This window comes from Petaurus breviceps, unplaced genomic scaffold (assembly GCF_028583685.1).
Source record: "Petaurus breviceps papuanus isolate PSGF00001 unplaced genomic scaffold, PetGlider_PUasm1.0 90823, whole genome shotgun sequence".
Taxonomy (NCBI): Eukaryota; Metazoa; Chordata; class Mammalia; order Diprotodontia; family Petauridae; genus Petaurus; species Petaurus breviceps.
The window spans coordinates 5,454,483-5,479,054 of record NW_027187352.1 but is presented as its reverse complement, the minus strand read 5'-3'; the positions used below and the strand labels follow the sequence as shown (position 1 = coordinate 5,479,054).

At 41.8% G+C, this 24,572-nt stretch overlaps 2 protein-coding genes across 2 annotated transcripts in view; both read right to left on the bottom strand.

Annotated features, from left to right (window-relative positions):
* DGAT2 (diacylglycerol O-acyltransferase 2) overlaps positions 1-16,864 on the bottom strand; it is a 54,598-nt gene extending 37,734 nt beyond the window's left edge. The window contains exon 1 of the mRNA XM_069070873.1: positions 16,499-16,864. Within this exon, the coding sequence (XP_068926974.1) occupies positions 16,499-16,538 (40 nt within the window). The 5' untranslated portion in view covers positions 16,539-16,864. The remainder of the gene's footprint in view (positions 1-16,498) is intronic.
* The window catches only part of LOC138148280 (2-acylglycerol O-acyltransferase 2-like), a 167,536-nt gene that overhangs the window by 1,956 nt on the left and 141,008 nt on the right, over positions 1-24,572 (bottom strand). The gene's annotated exons all lie outside the window — the stretch shown is intronic.

The following is a 24,572-nucleotide window of genomic DNA, read 5'->3' as shown; positions in this document are numbered from 1 at the left end:
GTGAAAAAGAGCTTTAGACTGGGCGTCACAAGGATTGGACTCTGATCCTGGCATTTTCATTAACTCAATATATGACCTTTGATAAGTCATTCTCATCTTTGGAATTATGATAGAAATAAGGGGGAAGGGTTGCACCAGATAAGCCCCCCCCAAATCTCCTACCTCTAACATTCTATGTCTGACATGTTATGCTCCTGTAAGGATTTCAGTTTAGCTTGTGGAACTGGGGGTTTCTGCCCAGAGAAGGAACTAGACCCAGAAGAAACTGCACACAGCAATCAAAAATGCCAAAAGATCTCATGAGCTGGTAATTCTCTTCTCCAATGCTTCCTGACCCCTCCACCCCCCCACCCAACACACATAAGTCCATAAACAATTTTTTTTTTACTCTGAAGGTGAATATTGACAGCTAAGCTAGCTCCTCATTTGCCCTTCAATATCAGATTGCTGATAAAAATTATCTAGAGTACAGCTGTTTTGGATGTTGGTGCTGAAATCTGATGTGAGAGGAAGCCTTAGAAAGCTATTATTCTCTGAGCAGGTGTGAGTAGGGAGTCAGGAAGGGAGTGTTTGTCCAAGCTACCACAAGAACCACTTTAAAAATGGAGAGACACTGTACTGTTAAGGAAAGACACCTGGATCTGAATTCAGAAGTTCCATCCCTACCACTAACCTACTACATGACTTTGGACAGGTCAGTTCTCTTTTGGGGGTCTCAGTTTCCTCCTCTGTAAAACAAGAGCTTTAGAGTAAATGATCCTCAAGGTTATTTGCAGCTTTAACATTCTATGTCCTCAGGTTTCTCCTAGATCTAACATTGTATGTAAGGTCTCTTCCAGTTCTAAAATTGTTTTCTCACATGCTGTGGCACTGGAGGGCTAGAGGACCTCAAAGGATACTTGCATAACTCTCCTCCATCAAGTAAGAGATACAAATCTTATCACCTTTTTCAGAGCCAGCTTGATCATGGAGTCCCCACACTATATCAGAAATGGCTTCTAGCATATGTAGGGGAAGCCTCTTATAAAAGGCAGTTTTGATGAAAAGAGTCTAAACAGTAGAATTAGAAGATGTACATTTGACTCTTGGATATATGCCCTTTTAGCAAGGCAAGCATGAGCAAAAGCATTTCAGTACTCTGGGTCTCAGTTTCCTCATCTGTAAAAAAGCAAACCTTACACAATTCTGAAAAAAATGAATATTAATAACTTTGCAATAAAGAGTTTCTCATGCATAACATTATGCATAATCCTTTGGTAAATATAAGTAGGGAGAACCCTCTAATGACCTCTTGTTTATTTATGACAAACAAGGCATAATGCAGGGAGATGTCTGCCACTGCCACGAATAGGTCTTGTGGAAGGTCCAAATGGGAGAGGAGTTCCCAATACATGATGTTCTCCAGCTGATCCTATTTATGGATATTTTGCTGATTAAGCCAGAAGATTATAGGACCTCCTTATAATAGAGATCTGCGATTATTCAAAAGACATTGGTCTAATAATCCATAGAACACAAATGGACAAAAAGGCCTTTTGTCCAGATTACAATATGCAACAGAATGTCCAATCTGCTGAAAAATAATGGGCATAAGTAAGCTGCATCATATTTACAAACATAAACTATGTTCAAGAAGTGGAATAAACACTATCACTGAGGACACATATGATCAGACAAAGACGTGTACTGGTCATAAGGACCTTAACATGTAAAATAACCCAGAGTAGGACCTCCAGCATGTTGGGTGGATCTTTTGTGGAGAAAGAATGTAGAGAAGAATTAACCAGGACCACGAGATCTAGGTGTGTTGCAATCTGCACTGACAGAGCAAATACTCACATCCCAGATCTCCAAAGTACTGAAATAATTCTGTAACAAAAAAATCTCTCCTTGCAGGTCTTTTCCTCACTCTTACACATACCTAGAGGTAAGCAACAGTGCTAGATTCGGGTGATAGAATCTGACAAAGTCAGCTTGTCTATGAATTTTCTGTACATGGCAAGCAGAGGGTAGCTCAAAAACAACCAGTATGCTTTGTCACAATGAAAATTCAGTCACCAACATGGGCCTTGGACATATTAGGTCTTGTGTGTAGTACAGACTTTATATATATGCTTGACTAAATTCAGGAGTGATAGTTTACATTACAAACAGATTCTTTACAGGGTTTTTAAATGGTGGATTTTCCTCTTGCATGTAAATGTTTGTTTATACAGATCACTGAAGAGGTGAAAGTCTTTCAAAGGGTTAGAGTCCTTTCCAGGGCTTAGGTTTCTTTTGTTTGGCCCAAGATGGAAAAACTAGGAGTAAAGAGGAGGGAGAAGGGGTTGTAGAGGTAGATTTCAGCTTTAATAAGCTTATAATTGCTCTGGGATACCAAGTATCTGGGAAAACTTCCTAACCATCAGAGCTATCAAAAAGTAAAAGGAGTGCCTCCAGAGATATTTAATTACTGTTTAATGCAACCACTGGTTCACTATTGCTGGGCTGGGGTATCATAAAAATATGCCTGTATGGGATAGACCAGATGACCTCTGAGATCCTTTCAATTCTGAGATTCTGTGATTTTAAGTAGACTCTTTAGAGCCAAAGGATATAATAAATCATCTATCGCAAACCTGTATTTTGGGATGAGGAAACTGAACCATAAGGAGAAGAAACAACTCCCCTAGAATCACCTACATGGTGTCCCAAAATTGTTGTCAGCTTTAATAGCTTCAAAGTTAGTGACCTGATAGATGGCAGGAAAGAGGAAAGGCAGAAGAATATAACAAACTTCTTAAAATCAGTCACAAAAGAAGATAGAGTATCTCTAAAGTTAGCAGGATGATACTGAATTCCTACTCAATTTTTTAAACACAGCTACTGAGCTATAATGAAGACCCACCTGCAACAGCAATTTAGCAATAATAATGACAGCAGACATCTGAATAGTCCTTTAAAGTCTGGCATCTGATGCTCACAACCCTGAGGAGACTTGCTCATGGCCATGTTACCGGTCAGTGTCAGAGTAAGTTTTTGAATCCATTGACTTCAAGTCTAAAACTTTCTTCATACTTTCTCTTAAATTAACTGAGGCTGGCCTCATTTACCGTGGCCACTCTGGTCTACATGACTTAAAGATATCAGTCTCAAGAAAGTATACTGTTGTATAAGGAAAGATGAACTGAGAGTCAGTAGACCAGGGTTCTAGTCCTGGCTTTGACACTACCTTACTAGATTATATGGTTTTGGGCAGATCACTTGACCTTTGGGTTTCCTTCTCTGTAAAATTAGGGGGTTGGATTTAAGTCTCTTCTGGTGCTAAAATTCTAAGTTTTAAGATCCCTGCCAACATTAACATTCTCTGTTCTATGTTCCTCCCTGGAAATCAAATTTTTGTTTCAAGTATCAATGCCTAAAAGAAACTAAACAGGATAAAAGGATCTCTGTCCTAAAGTGGTTTGGGGGGAAGGCGGCTAGGTGGTGTATTGAATAGAGAACCAGCCCTGGAGTTAGAATGACCTGAGTTCAAATCCTGCCTCAAGACACTTAACACTTGGAAGCCGTGTGACCTTGGGCAAGTTACTTAACCCCAATTGCCCTGCCTTCCCCTCTCCAAAAAAAAAAAAAAAAAAAGCTCAAGTGGTTTGGGAGGTTTCAATGACTGATCAATTCCTTCCCTATCCTTCCTTTCCTCATCTCCCCATAGGTCTGTAGCCATTCTTAGCAAACATCTGATAAGGATTAACAATGTGAATCACCTTCCCCACTGCCCCACTTCCCCTCTTCCCTGTTGAATACCCTTATCAGAAAACCAATAAACTCTCTCAGTTTTAAATTGAAAAGGTCTGGGCCATCTAACTGCTCTATTGTCAAGCTTCTTTCCCTACTATCCAGTCATTTTAATTCAGTCATCATTTACTGAGTTCCAACTCTCTATGTGGAAGAGGTGGCTTTAAAAGGAAGAAAAGGTCCTCAACACTGAGGATGATGTAGAAAGGAATCCTAGAACAGGTTTAATTAGAAGGCTTCCAAGGCCCGTTTCAGTGATGGTTTTATTCATTGGTCACCAAGGTCATGAGAAAATGAATCATAATCACAAATTCTTCAGTTTGGAGCAAGTTATGTAGAATATGACATAATTTGTTTTGTGTGGACATTAACATGCTAAGACAGAACAATTCAATGGAAAGTACACTGGTGTTCTGAGTCAGAAGACTTGACTTTGATCTAATCATTCTTCTTAATACTCAGTCACATCATTACCATTCAGTTTCCTTCTGTATAAAATGGAGGCAATAATCCCTGCCTATTTCTCTCAGGGTTGTTGTCAGGAAAGCATTTGTAAACCGTAAAGCACTTATATTAAGTATCAGTTTATTATTATTATCAAAGCCACAGTCTCTACCCTCCCTCAACTTATGGTGAACAAGATATAATAAAAAATAAAACAACTCACATATATAGTCATATAAAGCTTCAATTTTCTCCTAAGTCTATAATGTCAATCAGAAATGTTAAGTGACTTGCCAGGACTATACATCTAGTGCCAGAATTGAGATTCAAATCAAGATCTTCCAACAAATCCAGTTTTCTTTCCATCATATTCTGCAATCCCTTATCCTGAGCAAGCAGTAGTCAAACAGGAAGAAGGCAGTAAGATTAACTAAGGTACCCTCTAGGTGCTAAGGAACACAGAAAAAGGGCAAATCCATACTTAGGTAAAGCTTCCTAGAAGAGATGGTACCTGAGATGGGCTCTGAAGGACAAGAAATATGTGGAAAGGAAAAGAGAAAAGAATGGATTCTAGGCAACAAGGAATGGTACTTACGAGGCAGAAGAATATACAAGGCCTTCTAGCCCCAAACTGGAGGGGAAGGATTCAGTATTAGTATACAAAGGAAATAAAAAGCATGCACGACACACTGGAAAGAACACTACTCTTGGTGTTAGTAAATCTGGTTCAAATGCTGGCTCTGATGCTTACAAGCAAATCATTTTAACTTCCAGCCTCTTGTTTCCTCATCTGCAAAATGGCGATAATACTACCCGCACTATCTACCTCACAAAGCTGTTGGGGGGAAAGTATTTTATAACCTTAGTCCTATAGAAATGTGAATTACTATTAACAATCAGAATGAGGTTCAGAATATAGTTGGGACAGAAAGCTAGGAAAAAAAAGTGGCTCAAGGTACATAGCTAGCTCATCATCCTCAGTCTTGTTCATATCAAATCTGGAATATTATGCTTAATTTTGGGTGCTAGGACTAGGAAGAAACTGGAAATGTTAAGCTTTGAGGAGACCTGGGGTTCAGAAGAGATAAAAAATTATGACATGATGGCTTCCTTCGTGCATTTGAAAGACTGGGATATGGAAGAGGGGTCAGACATGTTTTGCTTGACCTAAAGAACAGGATTAGAGCAATGGGCAGAAGTTGCAGGAGGCAAATTCTGACTCAAAGGCATGGGAAAACTTCCTAATAATCAGAGCTATCTTGTCTAAATTCCTGGAGGACAGAGACTTTTTTTTTGGTCACTGAATTAGCAATGTCTAGTATAATTCTTTGCACACTGTAGGTGCTTTGCAAATGTTTGTTGAATTAGTACTCAATTTAGAGTGTACTTAGTGTACTAATGGTACACAATTAATTAGTACTCGGGCTCCCTGGGATAGAATAACACTTGCTCTACCTATTTCAAAAGGTTGTTGAGGATGAAATAATATGTGTGAAGTGTTCTGCAAATGTAAAAGGCCATATTTAGAGGAAATGTTGCATAGCAGTGAGAGATTGGGCCTTGGATGCAGGAAGATTTGAATTCAAGTCCTACCTCAGACACATACAGGCTATGTAACCCTTATAACCTCTTAGCATTATCCTCCTCACGAGGGTGATATCCTCATCCTGGAGCTCCATATAAGAATTAAATGAACTCTCCCTTCCCTATCTGTTACTGTCAGCTTTGTGATATTGGGCAAGTCATTTCCACATCTGAGGCTCAGCTTCTTAAAGTATAAAATAGGAACAATAATCCTATCTCATTGGGCCATGTAAAGTTAGTGTTTTGTAAATAACTGACATTTATTGTCAGTTTATGTGATTACAAAGTACTTTATATACATTATCTCATCTGAGTTTTACATGAATGCCATGAATTAGGTACAACTATTACTCCTACTTAACAGATGAAGAAACACACTAAAAAACGGTGAAGTGTCTTGTCCATGGTTACACAGCTAATAAATATCTGAGGCAAAACTTGAGCCCATGTCTCTCCTAACTCCAAATCTAATGCCCCTCCCACTATGTTGCCATCATAGAAACAGAAGCTATTCTGCACCCTCAGGTTGCTAGAGTTAGGAAGGATCTTAGAGGTCATCTAGCTCAAGCAACTCATTTTACAGCATCAGCCCATTCTTCTCCATCAAGGTCAGCTTCCTCCCAACCTCTTTATCTCCATTAAAAGCCTCATTTCCTCTAAGAAACTATCCCAGACTAGCACCACCCATTCTCAGAGCTTATCCTAATGCATAGCTCTGGTCCTACAGCAGTAGGTATGTGCTTTTATATTAATTTGCATGGGTGTGTGCATCTATGGGGAAGACCTGGCCTAAATAAACAATCTTACCAAACAACAGATACTGGAAGAGGCAACATGATAAGCCCTAAGAGTTAATGTCCATATATGGATCAGTGTATAATTCCACATTACATGTTGTGGTACAGGTTTTAAGTGCTATATGGGTCAAATGAGAGAAAAATCAATGATGGCTACATTAGCTGGGAGAGGCTTTCTGGAGAAAGTAAAGACAGCTTTGGCTTGAAGAATAAGAAACACTGGAAGAGCTGGAAAACAGCACAAGCAAAGACCAGCTCTATCTCTTTAACTAGGAGTCCCCAAAAGGGAAAGGGCTACATCTCTCTCTCCAACGGTAGAAGACCCTGTCTCTCCTTTCACATGAACAATTCCTTGTTGGCAGGAGTAACAACTTCTCCTTAGATGGGGAGTTCTCTGAGGGTGGGTTATGTGCCCACTCCAGGGTTCTGCACTCAGTGAAGGTTATTTTCTTTGACAAGTGACTTAAAATATCTTCATTTGGAAAGTGCTGCACTCTAACTTCTGCCAGCAGCACATTAATGGGTATGTTTCCCCACAGTCCTTTCAACATTATGCTCTATCTTCCAACTAACAGAACTAAGATGCATTAAAGGAAGTATTAATACTTAGAGTAGCCCGGCAATAATTTTTTTTAAGCACAGGGCTAGTCAGGATTGAATAAGTATATTTCATGAATAAAAGTCTACATGGTTCATCTATTAGATTTCCTAAAGTTGTGCCTACTTAACTATGTAATCTTGGTGTCCTTCTCCAGGTCCTGTTTCTTCACATATAAAATTAAGAGGTTAAACTAAGGGGTATCTCAGGTCTCCTTCCAGCTTCAACATTCTGTGAGTCAAGATTTATAGCAGAGAAAGTGAAAACTGGTTGCAAACACAAGTGAGAAATGTCTGCTTTGAGCACAAGAGGTCAGGAGTTCTCACAGAGTCTGAGAAACTTCCCATACTTTTAATTCTACTACCCTGTGCCACACATACTTTCTAGGGACATTTAGTAATGATAGTAATAATAATAAGTATTATTATTCTAGGGGCATATATCTGGCCCATTCTGTGGGGCCCTCACCTTTAATAGAACCAAGGACCCAGTGGCAAATCTCCACACTACTTGACTGTAAATTTTAAATAACCAGCAGAGTGGGAGGTAGCTGAGGTTGCTTGGTGACAATACTCAGAGTATGTCAGAGTAACAGTCACCATCAAATTCCCCAAATGGATTGCAGTCATGGTGCAGGCACATGTGAAAAGTGTAAATTGGTTTCTTCTGGATACACTCTGAGCCCCAAGGAGCCCTCAATGATTCAGTCATGGGCTTCTGTGTTTTTAGTGTGGCATAATGCAAAGAATGTTAAACTTGTTACCAAAACATCGGTGTTCAAGTCCCATTGCTATCATTTATTAGTTGTGTGACTTCAGGAAAATTCAAGTCACTTCATCTCTCTGAGCTCACTCTGTCACCTGTAAAGAGGGAGCCATTTGCAAAACCAAAAGCTGATCATACTTATCTTCCCTTGGTCTCTTAGAATGTATAGGTGGTATCACTTATCCCTATTTCACATTTTCATACTACAAAAGATGTCACATGCTCTCTCCACATATGCAGCTCATTCTTGAAGATTATAATGGCTGAAATAATTCTCACCTGATGGCAAGCCTCTTTAAACTTAGCTAGACTGGTCCTCAAACAGACACACAACAGGCCTAAATAAGAAGTCTTTCCAGGTAGGTACCAAAGTTTACACTCCATTGTCACAGCCTTAAAACACCCAGGGTTACCTTCATGCCTGAAGATGGAATTTAAAGGAGGAACTCCAGTTTCCTGACAGAAGAATAAGGCACAGAAGTAGATGAGTGGTCAAGGATCATATAAGTCAGAAGTAAAAATCAAACCCAGGCAATCTTGGCCCCTCATACAAATTCTTTTAATAGTGAATAATAACATGTAACATTTTTCAGACTCATAGAAATTCAAGAACCTCTCACAGAGGTTTCCTGAGCAGGAATGCCCTCAACAACATACTGGATCAAACACTGCTGAAAAGGATCTAAGGGGTTGGCTAGTCTATTGTCAATCCAGGGTTTCCTTAAACATCTCTGACAAAAAACTCACTACCTCTACTAAGACAGACTGTCCCATCATTGGTCAGCTCTAATGGTTATCTACCTCTGCAACTTCTGCCCAGAGCTGCTAGTTCTCCCCGCAAGGTTGAGTAGAAAAAGTATAAGTAATACAGAAGGCATTTTCAAAAGGTTTTCAAAAGTCTTGCAAGATCCATTACTCCTTGATGGTCAGTCAATCCACAAAAATTTATTTAGGACCTCCTATGTGCCAGGCACAGTACCTTCTTATCCATCTCACTTAACTACGTAATCTCTTCAAGGGCAGAGATTGTATCTTATACTTAGTACTGGATGAATAAATTAAATAGCATACTTTTTATTCCCTGTTAATACATAGACCTGGGCTAGGTACATACTAGGTATTTAAGACAGATTTCATTTTAAGGACTTCTTCCTAGGGTGGTACTTCGGTGATGGGGGCAAGCGGTTAGAAGACTAACTGGTCTCTGCTGGCCTGTCTTGTTGCTCCACTCCCCCCAAAGGGCAAGTGACTGTGAGGATCTGCCAATAATATGGCAGCTTGCCTGCCCTTGCCCCCCCATATGTGTCCACAGATAAAGGACATTTTTTTACCTCTCCTATATAGGCCCTTCTCCTATAAGCTTTAGTCTCTGACAGATTTCCTCAGAGTTAGTTTAACACTACTTTATAGAGACAATATAGATAACGCTAAAAAAAGGATTCCTGCTCCTGTGCAAACTGGATAAGATGGTCTAGATTTGGGGTCTGAGGACTTGGATTCAAGTCCTGCCTGGCTCTGCAATTTACTAGCTTGTGACCCTGGGCATGCACCTTCTCCCCCCTCTCCGGACCTCGATTTCCTCATGGGTGAAATGATGGGATTGGGCTAGATGATCTCTAAGGTAGGTCCCCTCAAACTCTGTAATTCTAAGATTCAAGAAGGGAGAGGTGCTTGCAATCGTCTTCTACCCTTTCGTTACCTTCTCTGATCTTTCCTAGGCCTCAGATGAGCTAGCTATCTCTGGGACCAGGCCAAGTCCAAATCGCCAAAAGGAAGCCCTGAAGGAGAAGCTGTGGGCCACTGTTCTGATACAACTGGCACCCTGACCAGGTTCTTATCTTCAATCTTTACTTGATCAGTATAAACAGAAGCTTGGATTCCAGAACTGCTGACTCCAGACTGAGAAAGATCCATGGTCAGATAGTCAGCCATTTTTATTCTGCCCTCTTCTGCCCCTAACCAAACCTAGAGTTAAGGGAGTCAACATTAGCCTGGGAAACTTTTTCAGGTGGTCCTTAGTGACCTACAAGGTAAGAAGTGGTAGTCTGGTAGGTTGTTTCCAGATAAAGCTGGGGCAAGATGGAGAAGGCTAATGATTTATGGCCAAGGGGAGGGGCTGGCTCTTGTCCAAGACTAGACACCTAGATGCCCCAGTCCCATCCTCTATCACAGGGCTACAAGGAAAAGTACTTTGTTAATGTGTTAAATGGGATTTGGAGAGAAGGGGAAGAGAGAAACATCTGAAAGCCCCAAAGTCCACCCAAGTCACTCAGATCTTAGACGAACTTTAAGCCATAAATTCTGTAAGTGATCTTTCCTATCATATTCCATGACCTTAGCTTTTCACATTTTTTCCTGACCCTTTCCCCTATAGTGGAAAAAGTATTAAAATGAGAATCGGGGCTTCTTTTTTACTCTCTGCCTGACATGAACTTCCTATGTGACTCTGGGCAAGTCACTGTCACTCTAGGCTTGTTTTCTCCTCTGTAACATGAGGTGGCTGGAACAGAGGAGCTTAAAAACAAAAGCAAAAAAACTCAGAAACTCACATTTCTAATATCAGACTATGCTTATATAATCACTTTAATGTCTTTACATACATTCTCATTGGATCCAACAACCCTATGAAATAAGTAGTACAAATATTAGCCCCATTTTACAGAGGAATAGTGGAAGAAACTGACTCTGAAGTTGACTTGCTATAAGTTTGTTGTTCGGCTGTTTTTCAGTAACATCTGACTCTTCATGATGTCATTTGGGATTTTCTTGGCAAAGATACTGGAGTGGTGTGTCATTTCCTTCTCTAGCTCCTTTTACAGATGAGGAAACCGAGGAAAATAGGGTGAAGTGACTTGTCGAAGGTCATAAATCTCATGAGTGTCTGAGGACACATTTGAACTCAGGTCTTCCTGACTCCAGGCCTGGGGCTCTGTCTACTGATCCACCTAGCTCTGCCTGCCCTAAGTTACTAAGTTTAATAAATGTCAAAGTTGGGGCTAAAACCCAAGACTTCTAATTTTATGACCATTATTCACTAGGCCAAATTGGGTTTTCAGAAATCCACTACAGAATTGAAGGATTATCCCCCTCCCCCTTCAGGAAAATTAGAGTTAGCCTCCTTTATTGATGTTATAGAAGGCAGGCACAGATATTCAAAAAGATAATCCCAAATATTCTTGTTGTTATTTTGCAGGGGGGTGAGGGAGAAGAAAGGTGTCATCTATCCTAAATCATTCTGGGTTTCAAAAGGTTATCATTTACATGATTTTTCATTGATCATGGATAATCCACTAGGTTGATCTACGTGGGGACACTTACGCAAGCCTACTAGCCAAATGACCTATTAGGCATTATTCCCCACATTTCTCCTCCTGCCTTTTCCCACCTCCACACATTCTAGCCCAATACTCCCCACCAATGGCTGGAACACAGTCCCTTCACATCTCTCTTGTGAAATTCTTATTTTCCTTCAAGACCCAGCTCACATTTCCACTTTCCCATGAAGCTTTACCTTATTTCCTACCTCCCACCTCTCTGCTCCAAGTCTTTCCTTTTTACATGTTTTCATTGTCTGGATCTCTCCTTTGTCCCTACTACAATGGACCTGATAAATCCCCGTGGTAAGATGTAAACTCCTCCAGAGCAGAGACTCATTTCATCTTTGTGCCCTCAATGCTAAGCATTGGGCTTTGTGTGCCTGTGACTGTACTTGAAAAGGAGCACAGAGAGGCAGTATGGTTTAATAAAGGAGAGATCACTAAACTTGAAGTCAGGCTCCCATCCTTACAAGAGTTGTGACCATGAACACATCACAATTTCCCTATGCCTTAATTTCTGCATCTGTAAAGAGGGAATGATGATAATAGCTAACAATTATTTAGCACCTGAAGCCTCATAGGTAGCACCAAAATGCATAAAGTGCCAGACCTGAAATCAGGAAGACCAGAGTTCAAATATTACCTCAGACATCTAGTATGTGACTCTGGGCAAGTCATTTAACCTCTCTGTGCCTCAGTTTCCTTATCTGTAAAATAGGGATAATAATAGCACCTGTATCCCAGGGTTGTGTGAGGGATCAGATGAGGACATAGATCAATTCATCTTCAGAACACCTCTCAAGGGGTGGCTAGGTGGCACAGTGAATAGAGCACCAGCCCTGGAGTCAGGAGGACCTGAGTTCAAATCTGACCTCAAACACCTAACACAAAAAACTAGCCGTGTGATCTTGGGCAAGTCACTTAACCCCAATTGCCCTACCTTCCCCCTCAAAAAAAAAAAGAAAAGTAGAACACCTCACATATGCTGCCTTCTTTCCTCTGAAGCGGTCACTGCCCTGGTACAGGTCTTGAATCTCCTCATACCTGGACTATTGCAAAAACCTCCTGGTTGGTCTGCCTGCCTCAAGTACTTCTCTCTCCACTCCAGCCTATCCTCCACTAAGCTGCCAAAGCATCCTCCTAAAGAGCCACTCTAACCATATCACACCCATGTTTAACAAACTACAATAGCTCTTTATCATCTCCAAGATCAAATATAATTTTGTGTGGCATTCAAAGCCTTCATAACCATCCTATACCCACACACACCCTTCCAGTCTTCCTACACTTACACCATTTTCCTTTGCTCGCCCCTCCTGTATTCTTTGATCCAGTAACACTCACCTCCTTGCTATTTTCCTCAAACTCTCAACCCTCATAATTTTCAATAGCTGTCTCCCACCCCTGAAAGGAACAATCTGCTTCCTCATTACCACCTACTGGCTTCTCTCAGGTCAGACCTAAAATACCACCTTCAGAGGAAGCCTTGTCTGATTTCTCTTAATCCTAGCATCTTCCCTGGAGTGATTATTTCCAATTTATCTTATACATAGCTTTTTTTGTTTATAGGTGTTTGCATGTTTTCTCCTCCATTCGACTATAAATGACTTAAAAAAGGGACTGTCTTTTATATTTCTTTGTATCCCCAGAATTTAGCACTGTACCTTACAGTATACTAGGTACTTAATAAAAGTTTACTGATCAACATGTGAAGTGTTTTGCAAACCTTAAAGCACTACATAAATGCTAGCTATTATTATTGCTAAGTAGAAGAATGGATACTGCTAGGATTAGAGATAGGAAGACCTGAGTTCAACCCAGTCTCAGACACTGACTAGCTGTATAACCCCAAGCAAGTCATCATTATCATTATTATTATTACAAAGCACTTTACATGTATTATTTCAACTGGTAACAATCTTTGCACTACTTCTGTGAGTTGTTGGAAAAAAAATATTCTCTAAGCCAGAGGGAGCAGCATATGTTATTAATACAATTAAACAAATTCAACAAACATTAAGCCACTGCCACTTTTGCACGTGCCCTACCCCCAACTGAATCTTACAGGGCCCAGTTTGAGTTTCCTCTTCCCGGAAGCCTTCTCTGACTATTCCAGCACAGAGTGATCTTCTTCTTCTCTGAACCCCAGATTTACTGAATATTACCCTTTTCCCAATACTTGACTGTGCTATACAGTGATTTGTACTGTTCATGACTAGTAAGACTCCCATATTTATAATGCTTTAATATTTATAAATTGCTTTCTTCATGTAACCTTGTAAAAATAATACTAGTATTATCTCCATTTTACAGATAAGGAAACTGAGGCTCAAAGAGATTAAAGAGACTCATTTATGGTCACATATCTAGTAAATGACTTGTTTAAGTTTTCTGTGTTAAATCTTATCTCAGACCTGATGTAAACCCTCTAACTTTTTAATTTTTTGATTTAGTTCAAGGGTTAACTTGGGATCCATGAATGCTTAAAAAAATTTTTTATAACTTTATTACATTTTAAAACATTTTTTTCTGAGAAGAAACTCAGGCTACATCAGATTGCCACAAGAGACCAGGACATGAAAAGGGTTAAGAATCCCTATTTTTCTCTAGCCCTTTTATTTTACAGAGAAAAAAAGTAAAGCCTAGAGAGATCTGCTAAAATGAACGAAGTAACTAGCCCAAGGTCACACAGTAAGTAGCTTTGTACCACAGAACCTGGATTTCAAATGAGGCCCTCTAACTATGAGCTCTCTCCCCACTACCATGCTGCCTCTCATCAGGCTAGCCCATGACTGGTTAGAACAGAGAATATCAAACTTGCTCCACTGCCTGATCTGAGTACCATCTCCTACTCACACCCATTTTTATTGTGCTGTTCAATCACTTTTCAGTTACATCAGATTCTTCGTGACCCCATTTTCTTGGCAAAGATACTGGAGTGGTTTGCCATTTCCTTCTCTAACTCATTTTATAGATGAGGAAACTGAGGCAAACTGGGTTAAGTAACTTGCCCAAGGTCACACTGCTACCGTAGTAAGTGACTGAGGTCACATTTGAACTCGGGAAGATGAGTCTCCTTGACTCCAGGCCTGGCACTCCATCTACTTTGCCCCCTAGTTTCCTAGCAGCAAATCTTATAAAGAGTAGGTCAGTAGAAAAAAAAAATAGGGGACCAGAATAAGAATACATTTCACAAAATGAATAATCAGCACTTGAACAAGACAGTTGACTATCTATGGGATCCAGAAGAAAGTGAAGGAATATTTCAGTAAATATGTTTTCTAGTAAACACATGATCTCTGATTCTAAATATTTTCCCTGTGATGTTAAACTAGCACAGTTTCAGCTGCAACCTCTAGCCAAACTTGACCAGCCCAAAGCTTCAACTGGCCCTATCATTAGTTTCCCTGATTCCATTTTGAAAGGCAGCTGCAAGCCCATAATTTCTCCCCTTTATTACCTGATCTGCCTTAGTTATTACATAATTACAGAAGCCCAGATTTGAAAAGGACCTTGAGAACTTATTTGTTCCAACCCTCACATCAGAACATAGAAAATATGTCAAAGATTTAGAGACCATCTACTTTACAAGTGAGGAAACAGGTCAAGAGGGGAAAATTATGGATGAATGAATGAATGACAAATATCACCTGTCTCCCCTAATCATGCTGGCCCTAAGGTCCCTATAGTTGAGGTTTCTATCTCTGGGATGATGTGGGGGAGGTTATTGTCTTTCATGTTGCCAATATCAAAAGGTTGGAAATCATCTATTATTCAGGATCAAGCACAGCTCAGTGAAAGGCAGAATGGTATTTAGTGAATCCTAGCCCTGATTTCCTAGCTAGGTGGTCTGGGTACAAATTACTCAACTCTGACAACCAGTCTTCCTACATGTAGACAAAGAGACAACAGAAGCCACCTATTAGCAAGCAGTGTGACTTGTAACATGGACCTAGTCAACATCCTCAACAAAGTCATCTAGCTTCCATGTGATGGGGAGCTCACCACCTGATGAGACATGCCATATTCCACTATTAGCACCTCATTGGTAAGAAATTTCTCCTGTTAGCTAGGTGAAATCTGCCTCTCTGTACCTCATTTCTAGAAATCACAGGGATTCTAGATTCCCCAGGGGAACAAGGAAGGAGGCCCAAGTTGCCAACCACCCCCCCTTGTTCAGTGCCACCCCCATCTATGATTTAACCTTCACATCATCTTCCCCACTTCCCTCAACCCAGCCAAGAGGGGCCTAGGACCTCTTCTGTGCGAAGTATTAGCTTCCATCTGGGGGAGGGGTGAGATGCTGGCCTTAAGGGGAGAGTAAACAGAAAACCAAGTCCACTCCTAATCACTTTTTTCTTCTCCTTTACAGAATCTCCTTTTCAGGGAATTTCACACAGCTTGGGAGACCAAGAAGAATATATGCCTCACCCCTCTCCAACCATACCTTCACCTCTCAGTGCCCCAAACTTAACAACTTTCACCCAACTAGAGCTACACAGTTCTTATCCTGGGAACAAGCATTTCCTTCCCCCAGCTTCTCATACACAAAGCTCTTTCTCATGTAGACACTTCTGCTACATCACAGAACCTGAGGACCTCCTTCCTCCCATTTTATTCCCCAATCATAACAATATGTGAGGGTGATTCACCTGGACCATGCCACCCTGCCCCCATTATAACTTCTGAGACCGGGCTCCCCTCAACACGCCTCCCAGACACTCCCTCCCCTCCCCCTCCCAATGCTCCACCAGACCACCCCCCTCCTCATCCCCATTTTAACACCTGAGAGCTCCCCCTCCCCCATCCCTTGGGCAGCCCCAACCAAGAGGTTTGAGGCCTTCCCCCAACTCTATTTTAACATAGGCGAGGAGCTCCCCAGCACCCCGTATTATGAGATCTGAGGGGCCTCTGCTCACCAGATTTTAACACCTGAAAGAAGTTCCCCTTAGCTCACCCCTATCCTGAGATATCAAGACACCTCTTTGGGCACCTGAGGGGGCTCCCCCTGACCTCACTGCCCTGACACCCCTTATCTCGAGCTCTCTATCTAAGAAGGGGCTCCCCTTACCTCACTCCCTAGACACCCCCTCCCCTCCTAAGCTCCCTGAGGGGAGTCCCCTCCTGGCCGGTGAGGGGTCCTCCCGTTACCCCCTCCCCCCCCGCTCTCACTGCATCCCAAGGTGGGGTTCCCATGGTGCCTCCCGCCTGGCCCTCACCTCGCAGGACCCCAGAGTAGGCGGCGATAAGGGTCTTCATGGCCGCTCAGTGGCCCGCGGGAAGCAGCCGCCTCCTCCCCGCGCGCCCCAGCTCCATCCCCCGGCCCGCAGGGCCAGGGCTTCCCCTGGAGGGGGGCCGAAGCACCGCCTGCCCTGCGGGACGGCAGAGGTGGACTAGGTGGCGGAGATGGAGAAGGAGGAGGTGGCAGGACTAAGAGGAGGAGGTTGGACCCGCGGTGGTGGCAGTGGCAGCAGCGGCACCGGCACCAGCACCGGCGACGGGGAGGGGGCGTCCCGGGCGCCGTGTGCGCTCGCTCAGGAGCCGGCTCGCTCTGCGGCCGCCTGCCTCAGAAGCGCCAGGATTTATTAACCTCACAGAGGGGTCACGCCCACCTCCGCGGGAGGTGGGGGGGGGGGTGCTGGGTGCGCGAGACAGCCCGCCTTCTCACTCCAAGACTCCACCCCGGAACATACCAAAGCTTTCTGCAGAGGGACCTCACATCGACTTTCATAATTTCCTCTCTTCTGCAGTGCGTATGCAAACATATAGGAAACTAGCAAGAAGGAACTCCACACAGTTCTCCTGTTATCCGAAATGGGAGGGCTTTCTCTTTTGGGCTCCTTCTCTACCCACAACCTTTCTAAAAATATCCCCCTTTCCTCTTCCAGATGGACCAGTTGTTATGGCCCGGCTGGTGGGGGCGGGGTGGGGGGAGGGGGTCTAGAACGTGGAATGGGGAACGAGACCGCATGCCAGGATGCTTAGAGGGACGAAGGTGGTTATACAGTAATAAAATCGTAGGCTCCTGAGCTGGTGGGGAGCTTTGGCTGTTCCCTTGCTGTAGCGTCCCAGTGTTTCAGAACGGAAACTGAGATCCAGGAATGTAGAATGTGTTCTCTGACTTTGTAAAAGTATCATACTTGCAATTTGAATTGTAGGTCCTTTACCCCACCTTAATAATAATAATATATATATATATATATATATATTTATTTAATTAACAAACATTCTACCCCTCCCCCTCCGCCTCCCCCCCTCCCATCTCATCTATTCTCGTGGAAAGGAAAAGAAAACCCTTGTAACAAATCTAAATTGTCTCACATGGTGCCATGTCTAAAAATGAAAGGAACGATTTCAAAAGAAACCTCAGAAGACTTGTATGAACCAATGAAGAGTAAAGTGAGCAGAAACAAGAACGATTTAAATACAAAAATTAGGTGCTCTTAGACCAAATGACCTAGCTCTTCCTAAGATACCTTGTGGAATGTCAGTGATTACTGGGGGGTTTGTGTCATTTATTAAAATTATCCGAGTTTATGTCAACCTACTAGACTGGGAGCTCCCTGAGGGCAAGAATTTATGTCTTATTTGAACTTTGTCTTTCTCCAAAAGCCAAGCACAGTCACAAACAGGTCTGAATAAATATTTGTTAACCACAACTAGGTCCTGATTAGTGAACAATAATACTTTGAAGTGGTCTAACTTATTCAACTTTGTACTGCATATTTCCATTGGATTGGAACTAATCACCACATTTTATATAATTGTAACTTCTTTAATTTCAAAAAGGACTACTTCAGGGGATTTGTAAGTAATACTAATCAAGACTGAACTATAGTTATATAGTCTCTATCATTTTACCAGATGAAGAAATTGATTCCTAGATAATAGTAGCTAACATTTATATAGTACATACTGTGTACCAGAGACATCACAAATATTCTCATTTGATCCTCACAGCAATCATGGGAGGTAGATACTATTATCATCCCCATTTTACAGATAAGGAAACTGAGGCAAACAGAGATTAAGTGACTTGTCCAGGGTGAGACTCCAGACCCAGCAAATTATTCATTGTGGTACCTAGGGTCCTTAATCAAAAATCACATGGAGTTGATGGCAATTCCAAGATTGGAGACAGGGCTGGGAAGTGGAAAGAGGGATGTTTTCTGATACTTTCTCTGCTACTTCTAACTAGGCACCTCATTTTCTTTAGACAAGACAATGTATATAAAGTAATTTGCAAACTTTATTACTTAGACACAGATATACTACTTTATTACATAAATATGAGTTTTTTGTTTTACCTCTTCTTCCCATTCCCTGCTTAAGGAAAATCAGATGGCGATGGACAGGTTGCATTGGAGTTATGGAGGGCACTTGTATCCTGCCCATCAAAGAGTTGCCAAATGGATTTTCCTAAAGCACAGACCAGCTGTGTCACTCCCATATTCAGTTAATTCCTCTGAATTCCTATCACCTCTATGATCAAATACAAAATGTTTTGTTTAGCCTTCAAAGCCCTTCATAACCTAATTCTCTCCTACCTTTCCAACCTACTTACACCTTAGTCCTTGACAAGTACTATTTGATCTATTGACATTGACCTCCTGGCTGATCCATGAACAAGATAGTCCATTTCCCTTGTCTGAAATGCCTCTCCCTACTCATCTCTGCCATCTGACTTCCCTGGTCTCCTTCATGTCCCAACTAAAATCCCATCTTCTACAGAGAGCCTTTCCCTCTTAATTTAGTGCCTTGTCTCTGTTACTTATTTCCTATTTATCCTGTATATAGCTCATTCATAGGGGCCATCTCCAATTGTCTTGATCTATATCTTGCCATTGGACTCAGGTGGCTCTGGAGGAGATGTGAGGTGGGTGACCTTGCACATCCCTCCCTCGATTAAATCTAATTCACTTGCAAGTCATGGTATCACCTTCCTCAAGTCATGGTCCTCTTTGAGGATGAAGGACAAACAACAGCTTATTCATACATATTTGTTTGCTTGTCACTTCCCCATTAGATTGTGAGCTCCTTGAGGTCAGGGATTATCTGTTAACTTTCTTTGTCTCCCCAATACTTAGTAGAATGCCTGGCACTTAATAGGAATTTAACAAGTGTTAATGGATTGATAGGTTGATTGATAGCAGCCCCATCCAAAAGGAGCCCATTTAATCATGAGAAAAATGTTTTAATCAGGCTTTGCTATTTTTGAAGTTCTGTGCAGAATGTGGATCCAGTCATATTTTTGGAATCTCAGAGCTAATAGTGACTTCAAGCCAACTCAAGTCCAATCTTACACCTGATAGAGTTCCCTTAACAACAAAATTTCTCTTCAGGACCTATTTAGACTACTCTGGTCTCAGACCTCTCTGATTACTGTGAAACTTTTTCTGAAAGTGACCTCAACCTCAAATTTTTCATATTTGCCTGGTTTCTCATCTGAGCTTAGGACAGTCTGTCATGTATCATTGTTATAGTCATGTACCTATTATTTCCTCCAATCCCCACCTCCATCAGATAGCAAGCCCCTAAGAGCAGGTACTATGCTTTTTCCCCAGTGAAAAACACAGGGACTAGCACTCAAGGATTATATTTCTCCAAGTCACCTCTTCTTCAGTTGAACATCCCAACATTTATCAACTAGTCTTCTAGCCCCATTTTCATCCTGGTTGCCATCCTGAGTGATATTTAGAACTGACCCTCTAAGTAGTTTAATCAAGGTCTGAACTATAACTAGGGTGAGGTAAACTGGGGTTTTTCCCCCATAATGACACATAAGGTAGAAGAGGGGCATTTATATTTCCCCCCAAAGGTCCTCTCATCTATTTTTTTTGGGGGGGGAGGGGTTAAGGCAACACAGTTGGAGTTAAATGACTTGCCCAAGGGTCACACAGCTAGTAAGTGTCAAGGGTCTAAGGCCAGATTTGAACTCAGGTCCTCCTGACTCCAGGGCCCGTGCTCTATTCACTGCACCACCTACCTGCCCTCCTCTCATTTCTTCTTCTTCTTCTTCTTCTTCTTCTTCTTCTTCTTCTTCTTCTTCCTCTTCTTCCTCATCTTCCTCTTCTTCTTCTTCATCTTTTTGGACAGGGGAAGGCTGGGCAGTTGGGGTTAAGTGACTTGCCCAAGCACACAGCTAGTAAGTGTGAAATTTCTGAGGCTAGATTTGAACTCAGGTCCTCCTGACTCCAGGGCAGATGCTCTATTCTGTGCCACCTAGCTGCCCCCCTCTCATCTATTCTTGATGAGGACTGAGGCACATGAGGCAAGTACAACTTCCTCACCTGGTGTTAGTCTTCTCCTTTAGTCTCTAGCCACAGTACCTGCCTACTTAATGGAGGCAGGGAAGGGAAGGGAACAAGCCTTTATTAAGTACCTGTTATGTGCCAGGAAGTGTGGTAAGTGCATCCAACAAATATTTCATTTGATCCTAATGCAACCCTGGGAAGTTGTTTTTATTCAGATGTGCCCAACTCTTTGGTGACCTCATTTGGAGCTTTCTTGGCAAAGATACTGGTGTGGTTTTCCATTTCCTTCACCAACTCATTTTACAGACCAGAAAATTGAGGCAAACAGGGTTAAGTGACTTGCCCAAGGTCTCACAGCTAGTAAGTGTCTGAGGCCAGATTTGAACTCCGGTCTTCCTGACTCCAGTTCCACTGTCCCACCTAGCTGCCCTTTGCCTATCATATTTACCACCCCACCTCCACCACTTCCACATTTTTTGGAAGGGTAGAGAAGTCAGGAACCATCATCTGGGTAGAAGAATCCTTGGCCCATACTCTTTTAGGGGTGAGTTTCCTGGAGCAATTCTATTTAGGTTGGGCTGTCCACCATGTTAAATAATTATATCCTCCTCCCCATCTTCCAATCAACTGAATTTACCCCGAATTCAAGAAATCCCAGGTACAACGCTGACCATCTCCTTGAGATCGACCATCTCCTCTCATTCAGAATACAATGCTTCGGGGCATCTAGGTGGTGCAGTGAGTAAAGCACTGGCCCCAGAGTCAGGAGGTCCTGAGTTTGGTTCTAGCCCCAGACACTTAACACCCACACATACACACTCACACCCCCCCACACACACACACACAAACTAGCCATGTAACCCCAATTGCCCTCCAAAAGGCAAAAAAAAAAAAAAGAATACAATGCTTCTATTAATTCAACCTAATATCATAGAATTGGGACAGGATGTACCAGTTCACCCTGAGGCAAACATTAACATTGATCTTCAGGCTGGGGTGGCCAGGTAACACAGCAAGTAAGAGCACCAGCCCTAGTGTCAGGATGACCTGGGATCAAATTCAAGCTCAGATACTTAGCACCACACCCAGAAATAACTGGCTGTGTAACCTTGAGCAAGTTACTTAACCCCAATTGCTTTAAAAAAAAAAAACAAAGAAAAAAAAACATTGATCTTCAGGAAAAGAGCTAAATGGTCATGCCAGGGTATGTAAACATTTCCTCCCCCATACACATATAAGGGTTTCTATATGTGCCTGTGGAGGTCACATTATCATTTTTTTTTAGTTGCCACATCACATTGTTGATTTATACTGAGCTGGAGGTCCACATCATGACAAAGCAGCCAAGCCAATCTAGCCACATTTTCCCCCATCCTGTCTTTCTTTGGGCAATGATCTTTCCAAATCAAAGTATAGGACTTTACATTAATGTGTATTCATTTTAATCTTGATAAGTTTGTCCTGCTGTTTCAGCAGGTCAAGAGACTTATTAAAGCCCTGACAATTGTTCAGTGTGTTAAATATATATATATATCCCTTTTAGTTTTGGGTCATTTGCAAATCTGATGTATAAACCAGCTAGGCCTTAATCCAAATTACTGACGAAAATGTAGCTCAGCACAGGGCCTGCAATATCTGTGGTCTTTCACTTGATTACTCCTCCTGGGTAACATCAAACACCTTTAGGGTACACCTGGTTTCAAATCTACCTAACCACCATACTATTATATATGAATTTGTCTGTTTTATTGTCTATCAATATTATCTATCTATTCTCTATCTAGAACCCAGGTCTTCCTTTCTTGCCCTGGCTGGAACTATAGCAGCCCCTCAAGGGCCTTACTCCCAACACTATTTGGCAAAGAAGATTTAACCTGTTCCATTTTTCTGACCTAGATCTGTTCACCTTTTTTTAGATAGACTGATGGAGCCTCTGCTTTCTGGAGTTCACCCTACTGATGCAGGATGTAAGCCCTCCTGAAGCTGAGAAGTCCCAAACTCAAGAGATCCTCTCACCTCAACCTCATGCAGTAGAAAGGATTATAGGCCTGTATCACCACACCAGTTTACGCTATCATTTAACCCACACATCTTATGTACAAGGATAATAAGACTTTGTCAAATGCCTTGTTGAAATCCAGGTATGCTGATCTCTATGGCATTCCCCCTTATGTACCTACTGTTTCAAAAGAGGGGATTAGTGAGATCTCTGTCCTTAAGGGACTTGTATCTGGGAAATCAGAAGTATGTATTGAATATACAAAAAATAATTAACATTATGTGATAACTATCAAATAGGCAGTACTGATAATGTTTCACATTTGCATTAATAATGCCAAAATATTGTTATTTTTTATGTTTATATTATTTATACCATGGGCAGCTAGGTGGTACAGTACACAGAGTACTGGGCCTGGAGTCAGGAAGACCTGAGTTCAAATGTGGCCTCAGACACTTAATACTTACTAGCTATGTGACCCTGGGCAAGCCACTTACTCCTGTTTGCCTCAGTTTCCCCATCTGTAAAATGAGCTGGAGGAGTAAATGACAAACCCCTCCAGTATCTTTGCCAAGAAAACCCCAAATGGGGTCACAAAGAGCTGGACACGGCTGAAATGGCTGAACAACAGCAACAACAGGCCCCTATTACTTGGACTATTGCAATAGCGTGATGGTTGATCTCCCTTCTGCCAATTTCTCTCCACTTCAATCCATTCTCCACTTAGCTGTCAGATCGATTCTTCCTAAAGCACAAGTCTCACAATATCACCCCTCTATTCAATAAACTCCACTCATTCCTTGTGACCTCCAGGTTCAAATATAACATCTTCTGTTGGACTTTTAAAGCGCTTGGTAACTTGGCTCCTTCCTACATTTCCCATCTTCTTACGTCTTACTCCTCCCCATGGATTCTGCCATCTACAAACACTGGCCTCCTTGTTATGCCTTGTAGGGGACCCTCCATCTCCTGACTCAGGTAATTTCACTGACTGCCTCCCTTGACTGAAATTCTTCCTCCTCATCTTTGCCTTCTGGATTCCCCAGTTTTCTTTAAGCCTCAGCTAAAGTCTCATCTTCTGAAAGAAGCCTTTCCTAGTCCCTAATCTTTCTACCTTCTAAGACTACTTCCATTTTATCCAGTATATGTCTTATTTATCAACTAAAGTAGTTGTCTGCATAGTCCCCCCTGCACACTGTGAGTGTCTGGAGAGGAGGACTTTTTGTGGGGGTTTTTTTGTTTTGCTTTGGGTTGTTTTTGTTTTTGTTTTTGGCCTTTCTTTGTATTCCCAGTAGTTAATATGGTGCCTGGCACATATTTGGTATTTTATAAATGTTAGTCAAATTGACTTGATCCTTGAACATTTTCAAAATTGTTTGATTACAGCAATAATTTTTCTTATGTAAGCTTAAGGTCAGAGGTGGCACAAAGGACAGAATGCCCAGACTGAAGTCAGGAAGACCTGAGTTCAAATGTGGCCTCAAATGCTTACTGCCTATGTGACGTTGGGCAAGTCACTTAACCCCATTTGCCTCTATAAAATGAACCAGAAAAGGAAATGGCAAATCAGTCTAGTGTCTTTGCCAAGAAAACCCCAAGTGTGGTCATGAGGAATCGAAAACAACTGAAAGACAACAGCACAATATAAACTTAGTTTGGCTCAGTTCCTCTTCCTCTCTTAATTTTCTGCTTCTTTTTATAGCACATTGGGTTGGTGGAGTGTTAGAGTCTAAAAGTGGTCTCATCATTGAGGAAGCTAGATCAGTACAGAAACTAAACAAATCTGTTCCATTTTTTCACCTATTTGTTTTCCTCCTAGTGTAATCTCTAAATGCTCTTAGGGTGGTCTGGCTTAAATGTTATCTCAAGATTTTTACTGACTCATTTTCCTCATTGTAACTTGGGTATTTTACGAGGCAATTACTCATAAGCTTTCACCATCCTTCTCATTTCCCAACACTATGCTAGTAGGCTTTTTTGGACTTTATATTCTAAATGGTGCTGCCTTTGGCTTCCATGTCACTCTGATTGGCAAGATCA